Raw genomic sequence first — 15,622 nt, forward strand, 5'->3', positions numbered from 1 at the left:
CCGTATCTGTTACAGAAACGGCAAGTTCCAACTTCCCTCGCAGGGTGAACAGTGGAAATTCAATGTGCTTTCTGCTTACGGCAAAAGGTATTACTGAGACTTCTTGCAGCAGAGTAAGGTGTTTAAAATGCTGGGATGGCAGAACAGGCGACGCCATTTCATTCTGCAGGTGGAAACCACTCGATGTTTCCCTATCTTAAACACTTCCTGCAAACAGAAAGCCTGCAAAGTTAAAACTTTTCTCTCTTACAAGTGCTGGATTTCTAGTTACAGGAAGGTTGGTTGCTTGAATGTTTTTAGTGCAGAAACATTAAAATGGGCATCCTCTGTCTGCAGTCTGAAGCAGTGCAGTCCTTCATATCATCTCAGGATTCTACAAGCACATTCATTCTGCTGCCTGCGGAGGCCAAGGTACGTCAGCTGTGAGTCTTGGACTCCACATGGCTTTTCCAAATGTTAACCTGGGAACAAACCTGTTCAAATGGGCTTTTAGTCTTGATTCCTTTCCCGCCGCAGAAGACCCAGTTGTCTCTGAAGCCAAGGTTCGTGATGGATGTGCTTCCTAGTTCAGATATTAGTTTCCGCGATTCTTCGTTAAGCCTTGGAAAAGATTCAAAAGGGTTAATATACAAATGAACTGATAAGGTCCTGGCTGTATTAACCATGGGCTGGCTTCTGAGTGTGCAACTTTCATCTGCCACAACCAGCATGACCAGATGTCAGCAATGAGAGCAGCAACCTCTGGGGGGTAACATTGGCTGGCTGTGATCTACGCAACTGATTCAAATAACCATTCTGATTCATTTGCCATTCGAGTTGTGTTTACTTGGGCAAAACGGTACAATTCAAGTCTAGTGATGCCTTCACTTTGATACAGATGGATGCTATTGGATGCCAATGCTTTAGATAAACTTCCATGGCCATTGAAGAAAAATATGTATTTCATCTACCGTATATACTCGAGTATAAGCTGACTTTTTCAGCACTTTTTTTTTTTTGCTGAAAAAGCCCCCCTCGGCTTATACTCGAGAGAGGGTCCTTTTGGGCTGCTCCTTCCTCCTCCGCTGCCGCCACCACCAGGTTTGTGGTGTGGTGAACCGGCTTATACTTGAGTCAATAATTTTCCCCAGTTTTCTGTGGTAAAATTACCGTATTTTTCGCTCTATAACACGCACCAGACCATAACACGCACATAGTTTTTAGAGGAGGAAAACAAGAAAAAAAATATTCTAAACGAAACAGTGGATGTGTGATTTTTGTGGCTCATGCTGTGGCCACAGACATGTGATCTGACGGTGAGTTTGGGGTAGCCCAATGCAAAAATCCTGAGGATCCATGTGGATCCATGCTTTGTAACCACATTTTTGCACCACTGCGCCCCCAGGCAACAGTGGGTGTGTGATTTTTTTGGTGCAAGCTTTAGCCATGGACATACTATGTGATCTGATGGCGAATTTGGGGTGCCCCAGTGCAAAACTCCTGAGGATCCATGTGGATCCGTGCTTTGTAACCACGTTTTAAGTGGGGAGGGAAGCAAAAGCACTCAAGGGACAAGGGACACGCGTGGGGTGGGTGGAGAAGGATGCTGCTAATAATGAAGAGGGGTATAAGGGGAGAAGGCTCCTCTCCTCTCCTCTCCTCTCCCGCTTTGCTCCTTTAAAGCAAGCAGGCTCTCTGTCCCTCTCTCCTCCCCACTCAGCGGCTCTTCTCCCGCTTTGCTGTTTCAAAACGAGCCACGGAGGAGGCAAGGAAGGGGAACCATGGATGCTCTGCTCATGACTGCAGCAGATCCCCCCGCCATCCATAGGCATTCGCTCCATAACATGCGCAGAAATTTCCCCTTACTTTCTAGGAGGAAAAAAGTGAGTGTTATGGTGCAAAAAATACGGTAGGTGCCTCGGCTTATATTTGGGTCAGCTTATACTCGAGTATATACGGCAATTATCCTAGCCTCTCTCTGACCACTACCCCTTCTCCTTGCTCCCAGCTGTAAACTCCAGAGGCATGGCCTATTCAAGGGCAATTGCATTCAAGTTCTCAGGGATTTTCCTAGTCATTTTGCCTGATTATATAGCTAGATCAGGCCACGGACCTAATTAGATCCACAAGGTCATTTTCTCAAAACCACAGCTACCAGCCCCACACCTGACATTGGAGAACCGTATACATCAGGAGGCTTAGTTTGGTCAGAATCGAATGTACACTTCCAGAGTTAACGCTAAATACGTTACTGGTAAATGAGCCACCATAGCATGAAAATTTGGGTCCCGGGCTTTTCAGACTCGTCTATAGAATCACAGAACTGTAGAGTTGGAAGGGACCATGAGGGTCATCTAGTCCAACCCCCTGCAATGCAGGAATTTGCATTGGTTGCAAAATGTGGTTATTATTTTTCCTGCTCTCCTACCCCACTACCTTGATCTCCACACTTTGGCAACGTGTATCCTCTCCTCCCCACAAATGCTTAGGCTCAGCCGCCTCCTACAGACTGGGGAAATGGCCTTAGGAATGTCAAACATTCAGAGAAATGGTGTCCTCCACTGCTACTACAGCAGCTGACAAGTTAAGACATCGCTGCCTTAGTCCTTATCCATATGACCGATTCCCTATGTGTAAACAACCCTCTTTTTTTGGGTGGTCTTAGCAACTGCTTACTTAGTTGCGCCATCATCGTAGGTTGCCATTAATACGATTGTTCCATCTTTAATGGTCTTCAGAAAGTCAATAAGCGGGGCGACATCTAAACGAAACAGAAGTTTAGCACAACACAGTCACAATCGAATGCAGTGCTAAAATTTCTACATGGGACTTCCTTTCAAAGAAGATATGAGATGGAAAATAGCAATGTTGCTGGGATTAAGAGCCCCAACTAATTTATGTTTAAGAATTACCTCTGAATGTTCTTTGCTAAATTTCGATGCCAAGTGTTTGCAGACTGCTCAAAATTTCTATTTCTGGCGTTTCACAGTAGTGATAGGTGACATGCCATGGTGTTTAGCATTTGATGATAATGACAGCCAATATGCAATGGTATATGCTGACGTTTTTAACTTCCTTCAACCAGGGAATGCTATCCACATTTATTTGTCTACTATGGAACTTCTGCACGCCAATTACAAAAATCCTACCGTAGCTACCGTAGTGATGAGGAACATGTGGCGTCCAGATGTTGCTGGAACCCCATTGGCCCCAGCCAAAAGTAGAGAGATGTAGTTCAACATCTGGAGGGACACAGGTTCCCCAGCTGTGATCTTCTGGGGGCACTTTCTAGGTGCACACTCCATTCCATGCATGGCTCTAGTTCTTTCCATTTCCTGCTGTGAGCTGAGAGTACACCCATAACACACCCAGCCTTCAGAAGCATGGTTGTTTTTGTTTCATTGTTGCTTTTGGACATTTATATACTGCTTGTAGTTAAACAAAACTCTTAAGCGGTTTACAACATAGGTTAAGACATCTCAAATAAACAGCAAATAATACCAAAACAAAAAGGAGACAATTTCTACATTCTATAAAACTTAACTAACTAGAGCATCCTCATCAGTATCAAAAACAACATTGTCACATAAAAATCAGCTGCGAAAAAAATGCAAGGAAAATCCATTGTAAAGGACTAAATCCAAGCATCCTCTAAAGATCAGGAAGCAAAATAATTCAAAATGAAAATGAGCTAAAAAATATAAATTTCACATTTTAACATATAAACCTGATTCGCAATGAAGCAAAAGAAAATCAACTCATTCTTCCCCACCACTGTACATCAATCAATCATGCCATTAAATGAATCAATCCAATTAAGTGCCCAGCTCCCTATTCAGCAATCTGCACAAGCTAAAAATGCAGAGATCATTCAGTTTCGTTCACACACCTGCCAGCATATAACATATTTGATAGCTGATGGGAGATTTTATATTTCAAGTCTGCAAACAAGCTAGCAATGCCAATAAGTTTCAAATGTCTAGATTCTGAGATTATTATTATTATTAAATCAAAATGCAATTTTCAATTCAAAGTTCTTCTTTCAACATCTGAGCAGGAAAACTCGCTTAACTACTTTCATTTTATACTGATTTTTTAATATAAGCAAGTATTCCAGCACTTACCTCCACCCCACATGTCAAAGAATTTTGTATCCACCATGCTACCTGTTTTGCCTAGAAAAGGATTAATAAGTAAGTTAAACGCAATAGCACGTTCGAAAACCGCTACAGATAAAGTGAACAGCTTTTGCTCGCATGGAAGCTGCAAACAGCCCCTTCAAAAGGCTCTGCATTGTTGTGTTTATAACAAAGCAAAGTGGGCTTTTAACACAGCTGCCAACCAGAGACAGAATCTGGCTAAGTGTACAGGATGCCTCCATCTTTGGCCATTGCTTGACTTTAGCCATAACCAGCAGAGGCCACGAGCGATTTCCACATTTTTAAAGCTAGTGATTACCAGAATGTTAAAAGCCATTACACACAAATTTGGCTAAGCTTTCGCCTAATGTCCTCCCCACTGAAATTGTCCTTCAAATTAGTTGTTTTTTCTTTAAAAAAATACACTGCATTTTTCGCTCTATAGGACGCACCGGACCATAGGAAGGGGAGAACGGGGGGGGGGGGGGAATTCTCCCCCTCTCTGCTCAGCACCCCTTCAGCGAAGCGGTAGGAGAAACGGAGCCCCTTCCATTTCTCCTCCCGCTTCGCTGAAGGGGCGCTGCGCCGAGAGGGAAAACTGCAGCGCCTCTCCAGCGAAGCGAAGCCTGGAGAGCAAGAGGGATCGGTGTGCACCGACCCCTCTCGCTCTCCAGGCTTCAGCAGCTATCCGCAAGCCTTCGGAACGCAGCGGAAATTCCTGCTGCGCTCTGAAGGCTTGGGGATAGCTGCCTGAAGCCCCCGGAGCACAGCAGTAGTTCGCGCTGCACTCCAGTGGCTTCAGTGAAAGCAACGCAAAGCCTCCGGAGCACGGGGGGAGCTCTCCCTCTGCGCTTGGAGGCTTCACGTTGCTATCGCTAAAGCCAAGAAGCCTGCATTCGCTCCATAGGATGCACACACATTTCCCCTTAATTTTTGGAGGGGAAAAAGTGCGTCCTATAGAGCGAAAAATACGGTAATACTGACAGATGCAAGTTGTCATTTTGTAAAGATTTTTAATAAAGTTATCGGGGTGGTCTGCTTACAACAGGGATGCAGTGCTGGATTTAATCACAGTGTACACACAAAGATTAGATTATGTTTGGGGACAGAAATGTGAACTCCTATTGGCCAACAATTTCATTAGCAAACCAAAATCACCATGTAAACTACGAAAAACCACAATCAGAACTGTTTTAGAGTTTCATGAAGGTTTTAAGAAGTAGGTACTTAGCAGGAATACCCCCAAAACTCTGCCCATTTGGGGCTGGACTGCTAGAGGATAACATCCTAGGAAGCAACGGGCAACAGTTAAGCTCAGAGTCACCCAAGTTATTAAGGTTTTTGCAAAGGGCGATGGCAGCAATCTCTTTCTGGAATTACTTCTAATGACTTCAGCAAGTACAAAAAGGCAAGAGCGTGCTAGAATCCAATCAATTTTTATAAGTTTTACTGTGATTTTGTTTCGGTGCTGTCGGCTGCCATGAAGGAAGGAGCGAATAAAACCTTTCAGTTAACAAAGCGAGAACCAGTGCCAGCCAGATTTTGTATGTTTCTTCTCAAGGAAATAGTCAATACATAAACACTCTTTTTCCAAGTGTAGATCTGTATGTTGGCAAAATGGTGCCATCCACACACAAAGAAGGGAGGTTATCAGTAGCATCGGTGGAAGCTCAAAGTTTCCAAGGGGGGGACCAGATGAAGAGATGCACCCCCTCCAATGAGGACTGGGCATGTTCTGTGGGGAAAGCAGGGGAGGGAATGATGGTGGGGGAGTGGAATGGAATTATTCTGGAAGGACCCTGAACAGGACCATTCTAACGCTGCAACATTTAGTTGCAGGTCACGCTAACCACTTTTGAGAGTTACCACTGACTGTTCATTTGTAGCTAGATCCAATCATTCCACATGTGAAATTTGCATTCTACTATGATTAATTCTCCGTGCCAGCGTTCAGGCTTCCTTACTACAACTACTGGAAATAGTTGTAACGTTAATATAAGAACTCTGATACGGTTTAAAAACCCCAAACCAGTCACTTACCATTGACCAGAGCTATATTAATCCCTCTTCCAACGTTGTTTTTAACTCCACTCATCAACCTGAAACGAAAACCGCAGAGAAAGGGAATTATGACAAGCTTTCCCCCTCTCCAACTCCCCGCTGCCAACTGGAGGTTGTGGAGAGTATAGTATACTTTCTAACAACATCCTGTAAGAAATGTGAACTTCTCCCCTCTGGGCTAAATGAAATTTGCACACCTTGCAGCTACAGGAAGTGTTGGCTCTTTTTCCATCATCACTTTAAATTATTACAGATGGCAGACAGCATAACAAATTGGACTGTGCATCTGATTTAACATGCAAGAGGAGTCCACCCAGGGTCTACTTTGAAAAGCTACAATTCAGGGAGACCAGTTATTCCAGTGCCAGCCGTGAGACTCATCTAGCCAATCTCAAAACATACAGCTTTAACTAACGCACGTTCTTCAAGTTAAGCAAATCTGACTAATTAACCCATGTCCCATTTCTGGGAAAAGAGAACCTCCTATTATTATAAGAAGAAGAACATGCACCATTTTAATCAACTTCCTGTTAAACAACAGGTCCATCTACAGAGCAGCTTTTCTGGCACTATCTTACAGAGCATAGAAACTGAAACAAGAGTTGGGCTATGGAAGAGAAAATACTCTTGATATGTCCTTTGCTGGGTTATGGTTTGGGTTCAGCACAGATGATGTCCTTTATGGACCATCAGATTGTCACAGCAGAACAGCATTTGTGAGCCAAGTATTGTATTTCATTTTTAAGATACAGGTGTTGGGTTTTGGTTTTTTACCAATTTCATCGTGAGTTAGCTACTGTGATGCATAGGATTTACCACAAGGGGGTAGCAATGCATCACTTTAGGTTTCTTGCTGAAGTGTTGGTAGAAAGGAACCTGGACAGTAAGACGGAGAAGTATTTCAAGGTTTGAAATTCCATTCAGAGTGTACGATTAACACTGCGTCTGTCAAACGTGGGTCCCCAGCTGTTGCCGGACTACAACTCCCATCATCCATAGCTAGCAGGACCAGCAGTCATGGATGATGGGAGCTGTAGTCCCAACAAGAACAGGGGACCCACGTTTGAGAAACAATGGTCAGGGAGCAGCGGAAAGGCGCAGCGGAGAGGCTGCTGCCATAGCCGCGCGTCACCTCTCCAGCCGGGAGAGGGTCGCGGGGGGCTTCTTTTGCCCCACGCGCGCTCTCCCGGCTGGAGAGGTGACGCGTGGTTATAGAGGCTCTAGCCATAGCCGCGCGTCACCTCTCCAGCCGGGAGAGGGTCGCGGGGCTATGCCGTCTTCGCTCCATAGGACGCACACACATTTCCCCTTCATTTTTGAAGGGGGAAAAGTGTGTCCTATAGAGCGAAAAATACGGTATATGTTATTGTGCTGGATACTAATCTTACAGAAATGGACTTCGAGTTTTGTATACTTAAGTGGCGGTGTGTGGGGAAAGTTCTGCTACTGACCCTGATGATGAGTTGAAGCCGCACGGAGGAAAGCGGCTGCCCCATGGTCACAAATGCTTCTAATCTTACAATGCCATTTTAATCACAGTAAAAAGTGACAAAACCTAACCTATTACTGAACATTTGGGGCTGTATCCTTCCATGTCACTCCGCTGATGGTTAAGGAAGGCTTTTGTCAGTGGAAAGGGGCAGGAAGCCATTTCTGGCAATTCCTTCTTCCCCCAAGTCCTCCCAGGTCCCCCTTAAACCTCCAGAGGGGTGGGAGGACCCTCTTAAACAGCGGTTCTCAACCTGTGGGTCCCCAGAAGTTGTTGGACTACAACTCCCATCATCCCTGAGCTCTGGCCTTGCTAGCTAGGGGTGATGGGAGTTGTAGTTCAACAACATCTGGGGACCCACAGGTTGAGAAAGGCTGCTCTAAAAGGACCCTTAGACAGTTAAGTCCAGTCAAAGGCGACTATGGGGTGCAGTGCTCATCTCGCTTTCAGGCCGAGGGAGCCGGCACTTGTCCACAGACAGCTTTCCGGGTCATGTGGCCAGCATGACTAAACCGCTTCTTGTGCAATGGGACACTGTGATGGAAGCCAGAGCGCATGGAAACGCCGTTCACCTTCCCGCCGGAGCGGTACCTATTTATCTACTTGCACTTGCATGCTTTCGAACTGCTAGGTTGGCAGGAGCTGGGACAGAACAACGGGAGCTCACCCCGTCATAGGGATTCAAACCACCGACCTTCTGATCAGCAAGTCCAAAAGGCCCAGTGGTTTAGACTACAATGTCACCCGCGTCCCTGGAAGGACCCTCTAGACTAGAGCAAGTTGAGAGGAGATGCATGAAGAAATGCCCAAATCTGCACCCTTCTCCATTCTGCCAACCAAGACCTGACTGCCAAGTCTGGGTAAAACCCTTTGCAATTAAAAGAGTACCCTCCAGCTTGACGTCTTATGACGTTATCCAAGGAGCAGACTATCTTAACAGAGTGCAGTTATGTGAAGCATGTGGAACATACACGCATTAGCATTCATAACCGCAAGATACCCATAAATTTTATTGTTTCCACTTTCCACACTGCCGGTTTGGCACATCAACACAAAACTGGAAGAATGGATGTGGTTGCTTAAAAACAAAGAAAGACAGGCTTCATCCACCCTTCTCTCGTACCATGCGTTTTGGTGCCAGAAACACCAGCTCTTCCCATTTTCCCTGGACTGGATCAGATATTGTTTATTAAGAAATCCTATATCCTGCCAATCCAATGTAAAACAGCAGCCAAGGCACTTTTTCTATTCAAGACCAGGGTGCAAATTATCCAAAACTACCTTCCGGAAACCAACAGAAGAGAAATCAGGTGATACGTACACATTATCTTCTACGCAAATTTTAGGCCCAACGACGTTGGCTGCTCCACTTGCCATTTTGAATGCAAAATGGTTCTCTGGACAAATTTTAGTCGTTCCACATTTATATCTCGGGGGTTTTGTAGCTTTGGAGGGAAAAAGAAATTCCATTAGCAGAAAAACGATATAACATTAGATGCCCTCTTCTCTTTCTTTCTAAAGACTATACGGCATGAACACGTTGATTTCAACAGGATGGTTTTTTTTAAAGAAAATCATCTGAAAAAGTGTTTTGTGAAGCCAAAAAAATTACACGCTTGTCTTGATGAATATTATGTTAACGGTTAAGAACTGGGAAAGAAAAGCAGCATCCTTTACCCCACCAACTTCTACTAGAGCAGACATGTGCAAATTCATGCGTTCTGGAATGTGAGATATAGATATTTCATAGAGTTGGAAGCAACCCCCTGCAAGGCAGGAATATGCAGCTGGGATTGAACCAGAAACCTTGCCACTGTCAGCACCACGCTCTAAAACCAACAGAGCTGCCCAGCTGTATGTATACGGCTCTTTCTTTTTCAGGCTCCACAAATTACACAGAAGGATGGAGGTAAATGCAATGGCTACCCCAAGCTTGAGTCTCCAAATGTTGTTGGGACTACAGCTTCCATTGCCCATCCTGGTTAGGATTGATGGAGTCCTGGTCCAGCAAAAATGGGGACCCGGGTCAAGATACAGCTCACTGTAATGTTCACTGGGCAGAACATAAAGAATGTGTGAATCTGGAGCTGAACATTCCAGTGGCGGTTCATATAGGGTGGGGTGGAGGCAGTGGCATCTTCCCAGTGGCAGCACTGCAGTGGTCAGGATGAAGCAAGGTGGCGATGTCAGGGGAACTCCAGGTTCAGCAGCCCCACACAGATGCTCCCGCAAACCTTGCTGCTGCTGCCTTGGCCCTGACCCATCCCAGTGATGGCCTTGGCCCAGTATACCTGAAGGAGCGTCTCCACTCCCATCGTTCAGCCTGGACACTGAGGTCCAGCTCCAAGGGCCTTCTGGTGGTTCCCTCCCTGCGAGAAGCAAAGTTACAGGGAGCCAGGCAGAGGGCCTTTTTGGTAGTGGCGCCTGCCCTATAGAACGCCCTCCCAGCAGATGTCAAGGAAACAGACAACTATCTGACTTTTAGAAGACATCTGAAGGCAGCCCTGTTTAGGGAAGTTTTTAAGGTTTGATGTTTTATCCTGTTTTTAATATTCTGTTGAAAGCCTCCCAGAGTGGCTGGGGAAACCCAGCCAGGTGGGCTGGGTATGTGTGTCTGTCCGTCTGTCTGTCTGTCTGTCTATCTATCTATAATTTTTTATTATTGTGAGTACAGTGCCAAGAGGATGAGCCACCATGTCTGAGATGAGCCACCTCTTTGAAAAAGTGATCAAAGCAACTGTTAAGCATTCCTGAACAATTTTAATGGCTTTACTGTAAGCCCGAGTCAAGAAGTGGGAACGTCTCCATCCAGGAAGAAGAAGAAAAAGGAGGAATAATAGGTACCTTTTAGGTCCCCATCTACGTGATGGAGTTCGCTTCAGTCCATTAGTAGCTGGAAGAGTTTTCAGCAAGGAAACTCAAACCCAGGGCTCATGACCACTCCACCAAGGCCTTCTGCCCCAGCCCCTATGGTCCTGCTCTGCCACTGTGTGTAAATTCACATGTGGTCTAGTCATTCTTAGTAAAGTTGGGATAAGAGAGTAGGCTGGAGATTGCCTGTGGGTCATGTGCATCTTATTTTGGGTTTATAGGAGAACTAAGAACATAGAACACGAAAAAGTAAAAACCCTGCTATGCGATACTTACGCCGTGCAGGTAGCTCCAGTGGTGATCTTGCTGAAAGAGATAACATTTTATGTTATTCCTTAATCACGTTCAAACAAACAAAAAACATGTCAACGTCTATCAAATAGAAGAGAAGGCTTAAAAGTTATGGCTTTTCTCCAAGGTTAGACAATGCTGGCCTACAGAAGCTTTACAATTCCAGTTTGAGTGCAGAACGTATTTTTACTGGATGGGATAACGGCCTACAAATTAATATTTCTCCATTCTAAATTGTGCGATTGAGTTATTGGCTCATTAAAGAAAGCCATTTTAGGTTCTATAAAGTTTTATTTGCTATAAGTAAAGATTAAAAATAAAACTTTTTCTGTATATAAAACAGGAAGCAAAACACTAACAAATTAGCAACAAATGAAATAAAATAGAATAAATAAAAGCAGGACTCTTTTTGACTTGCTGCTGATAAGCAATTTGCAAAAATAAAAAACAAAACAAAACCACCCGGCACGGTTTAGTTTAACATCACAGCATATATGAGAACACGAGGCTCAGAAGAGAAATAATTCTTTCAAAGCAGTATAATAACATGCACAAATCACCTAGCCTGCAACTCTGTATGCACTTACTAGGAAGTAAGCTCCACTGAACTCATTGGGAATTAAATCTGAATAGATGTGTGTAAGATTACACTCTTTAGCGGCATAATTCTGGCTGAAATTATATGCAGGGAAAACAACAGAAGCAAATCACTTACCAAACAGGTTCCCTAGGCTGGCGTCCATTTTTATTTCAAATACTTGGGATATGACGTAAAATGTCAGCAGAAAGACAGCTACCGCTACCGCCAATTTCGCAGCTCCTGCTCCGAAAAAAGGATGCGTTATCACCAACTGCTATTATTTTGATGCAACAACACATTTCTCAAGCCATCTGACTAAGACTTCTAGATCAAAAAGAGCAACACCCTGAACGCTGCTGGGAAAGGAACAAGAGCCCTTGGCCCACAAAAACGAGCCTTACTGTTTGTGTGTGTATATGTGTGTGTGTTTGTGTGTTTTCTTTCTTCTGAATAAATTTTATTAGAATATAAAGAATACAGAGCTCATTATCAAATATGGTCCCCCCCCCCCAAACTATATATCTGTATATATTGCAACGTACCTCTAAAATACGTATCTTACACATGGCACTTTATTATAGAAATGGACTGGTGAAATGTATTAATTCTGGCATGAACGTGTATGACTGTTCTGAATAGTGCTGTTGCATTTTGCTCCTCTTTTTATTCATTTGCATTATAAAACTGAAATAAAAACATTTATATAACAAAAGATAAACTTCCCAGACCTTAAACATACCAAAATCCATTCCTGACTGCTCCCATTCCTAATATACTAATATGCTACAAAAAGCAGGAAAAAACAGATACACCTCAAACCACACATAATTTAAACCAGCCTGGCCATATAGTCCCAATGAATTAAATGTTGGCTGACCACTTCAAAACTAAACACTCATGATTAACTGAACTGTGAAACATTGAGAGGACAGATCTTCATTTCCATGCAGACTAACGTATCTTGTTTCACCAGCCAAAAAATAAGGTGGTCGTTGTTCTTACCTGCTATTCTCATGGTTGCCCTTCTTTCGTTATTGACACAATTGCATTTAACCAGCTCCCTAGGAGAATGAAGGGATAAAAGCAGCGTTCAGTTATACTGTACTAGAACAATCAAACAGAGCATTTTTTGTTAATCAGTGCTGTTAAAAACATTATAATGGGCTGATGACAACAACACCATGATCCCGAATAAAAAATGTATAATTTCACCATGCAATGAAATCTGGAGACTTTTAGAAATTATTTTGGTAAGCAACTAAGACAGGATGCAAGAAGAGGCTGCAAGGATTATCTGTATACATTTCATTTTAGGTTGGGCACTCTGAGCCCCATACAGTGGTACCTCAGGTTAAATACATTTCAGGTTACATATGCTTCAGGTTACAGACTCCGCTAACCCAGAAATAGTGCTTCAGGTTAAGAACTTTGCTTCAGGATGAGAACAGAAATTGTGCTCCGGCGGCACGGCGGCAGCAGGAGGCCCCATTAGCTAAAGTGGTGCTTCAGGTTAAGAACAGTTTCAGGTTAAGAATGGACCTCCGGAACGAATTAAGTACTTAACCCAAAGTACCATACTTCTGTTTTCCTTGGAACACTGCACAACTTTTATTAGGTAAGAAGAGGCAACATTACAGAAAATTAAAAAGAGAAGCCATGGGATTTGTTAGAGATTACAAGTGCTCTAAGAACTCTCCTATGGAAATCAATAAATGTATCTATTTTCATTCGTACTGCAATTGAATTGTGAATATGCACCATGAGCTGTATTTATTTGCACCTACCAATTCCAAATAGATTATATGCTGTATGGATTAAAAATAAAGGCTAGGGAGGGAAGGGTAAACCATCTGCGCTCATTTGGCATACCCTCACTCAGTGAAAAATGTTTGCACAGGAAGAATGACGCCAACTGTACTACTATCAAAACCAAGAAGGTGCAAAAAACAAAACCTAGTTCTGTGTGCTGAACTGCTTTGAATAGTCCCCCATGCTGCATGCAAAACAGTTTTGAAATCCCCAGAGATTTGAAAAGCACTTTGCAATATATGACACAGGGGCCCAGTTCTCAAAAAGGAAGAGTCAATTTCCCAGAGGGTGCCTGCAAGCTTTTGATTGTGCCTAAAATAGCTCCTAGGATTCCAGTCTTAATATTAATATAATGATTTCCCCCCCTGCATGCTCAAAGGCTGTTGTTGAATAACTCGATTCTATGTACTGTACACCTGTACAACACTGGTGAAACCAATAAACTAAAGTATCACAACTTTACCAGTTTCACATAGGTAAAGGTAAAGGTACCCCTGCCCATACGGGCCAGTCGTGTCCGACTCTAGGGTTGTGCGCCCATCTCACTTAAGAGGCCGGGGGCCAGCGCTGTCCGGAGACACTTCCGGGTCACGTGGCCAGCGTGACGAAGCAGCTCTGGCGAGCCAGCACCAGCGCAGCACACGGAAACGCCGTTTACCTTCCCGCTATAAAGCGGTACCTATTTATCTACTTGCACTTAAGGGTGCTTTCGAACTGCTAGGTGGACAGGAGCTGGGACTGAAAAACGGGAGCTCACCCCGCCGCGGGGATTCGAACCGCCGACCATGCGATCGGCAAGCCCTAGGCACTGAGGTTTTACCCACAGCGCCACCCGCGTTCCCACCAGTTTCACCTACTCCTCGCTAATTTTGTCTTTCACCGAATGCTCCTAAATTAAAATTTCATAAAAATAGGGAGGGGGAGCCCATTCTAAGGATCCTTTTCCCGCTCAAGAAAATAGGGCACTGGGCTAACAGCCAGGACTCTGGCACAGCTAGATTAGCATTAATTCAAATGTGTTTTGGAAGAAGATTGTTTGTAGCTCTTCCTACATTCTCCAGGCTGGAACAGAGCTAATCTCAAAAGGCACGTGCACCTTCCTTCTCTCTGATGCTTACAGCGTAAACCAAATATAAAAGCAGGTTGGGTGCACAATGATATTTTTCCAAGATAGAGATCTGGTTCAACAGGATCTGCTGCCTGCAACCCAGCTTCAGTTGAATGTTTTACCGCAGATGCACCGATTTCAACACCAAGACTTGACCATCTGGAATTCTAACATGCAGCAACAATTTCTGGAAAATTGGTCATCTCCCACCCTTGTAGAATTCCCTGAGCAGGTATTTCAAAATCCAAGCAATGCTTTCAATAGGCTTTCCACACATAAACGTAATTTAAAATATGCCTGTAAGAGCCAATTTATTCCACGTTTCCATTTCACTAAAATTAACTTATTTAAAAACTCCAATTTCAAGGCAGTTCAGTTTGGGCAGTCTCATAAACGTGCTGTTAATCAGATCATTTTATAGCATCACATCTGCTCAGCTGCAGCAGCAACCATAATTTGTCTGAATTAAGCCACAATATTTTCCACTGCTAAGCTTATGACCAAAGCCTGCATTATCTTTTTATTGTTCCACATCACCAAGCAGAGTTGGGAACTCTTTCTGAACAATTCAGGGAACAGAAAGGAAAAAGAAAAAGAAAGAAAGAAGAAAAAAGAGAAGAGAAAAGAAAAAAGGGAGTTCAATGTAAAAGAGATGAGTTAAGGTTGAGGGGCTGTACAAATTCATTCCAGCATCTAAAGCATCAAAATGGAAAGTGAACAGACCTCACCTTGAAATGCAGGAAATTTTATCCCTCTTAAGCAGGCCATTTTTTTTATTTGTAGCTCCTGCCATGCTTTCCCCTCCGACTTTCCCCTTGTCGCCCCAATCTTCCAGTTCCTCCACTAATTATTTTTATTATTATTACTTTTGTATACCGCCCTATACCCGGGTCTTAGGGAAGTGCACAACAAAAAAAATCACAATATAAGAACACAAAATACATAATAAAAACAAATCCCCCCTCCCCATCACATTTTTGAAGGGCACTGGATGTCAATTAGCCAAAGGCCTGGTTAAGGTTTATAATGAAGGTGCCAACCAACTCTCCCTAGGGAGAGCATTCCACAAACAGGGAGCCATTGCAGATAGCACAGTGGGGACTTTCCCTCCCTCTTCCCCCACCCCTGCTGCAGGCAGTTTCGAAATTCCCATTGTTCTAGGTGCACTTGATTAGTTTCTGAGCTCTGGGTGCAGTGTTGCGCCTAAGATTTCAATTAAAACTGCAGCGTGGAAGGAAAGGAGGACCTTTTTCTGCCTCCCCACTTCCAGCTACTCTCCAAAGACTGGAGAAGAG

The 15,622-nt window shown here is 43.8% G+C and overlaps 1 protein-coding gene across 4 annotated transcripts in view; it reads right to left on the reverse strand.

Moving 5' to 3' along the window:
* The window catches only part of FAM3C (FAM3 metabolism regulating signaling molecule C), a 36,177-nt gene that overhangs the window by 3,349 nt on the left and 17,206 nt on the right, over window positions 1-15,622 (reverse strand). For 3 of the 4 annotated variants that reach the window (XM_083699497.1, XM_083699495.1, XM_083699498.1), the window contains exons 2-9: window positions 12,413-12,471; window positions 11,546-11,650; window positions 10,816-10,845; window positions 8,990-9,113; window positions 6,159-6,217; window positions 4,104-4,154; window positions 2,656-2,740; window positions 474-600 (exon numbers count right to left, since the gene is read on the reverse strand). In XM_083699497.1, the coding sequence (XP_083555623.1) occupies window positions 474-600; window positions 2,656-2,740; window positions 4,104-4,154; window positions 6,159-6,217; window positions 8,990-9,113; window positions 10,816-10,845; window positions 11,546-11,650; window positions 12,413-12,425 (594 nt within the window). In that variant the 5' untranslated portion in view covers window positions 12,426-12,471. Of the gene's footprint in view, window positions 1-473; window positions 601-2,655; window positions 2,741-4,103; window positions 4,155-6,158; window positions 6,218-8,989; window positions 10,076-10,147; window positions 10,846-11,545; window positions 11,651-12,412; window positions 12,472-15,622 lie in introns of all 4 variants that reach the window. The other variant, XM_083699496.1, reaches the window with a different exon arrangement.

This window comes from Podarcis gaigeae, assembly GCF_964106915.1.
Source record: "Podarcis gaigeae genome assembly, chromosome: 10".
Lineage (NCBI taxonomy): Eukaryota > Metazoa > Chordata > Lepidosauria > Squamata > Lacertidae > Podarcis > Podarcis gaigeae.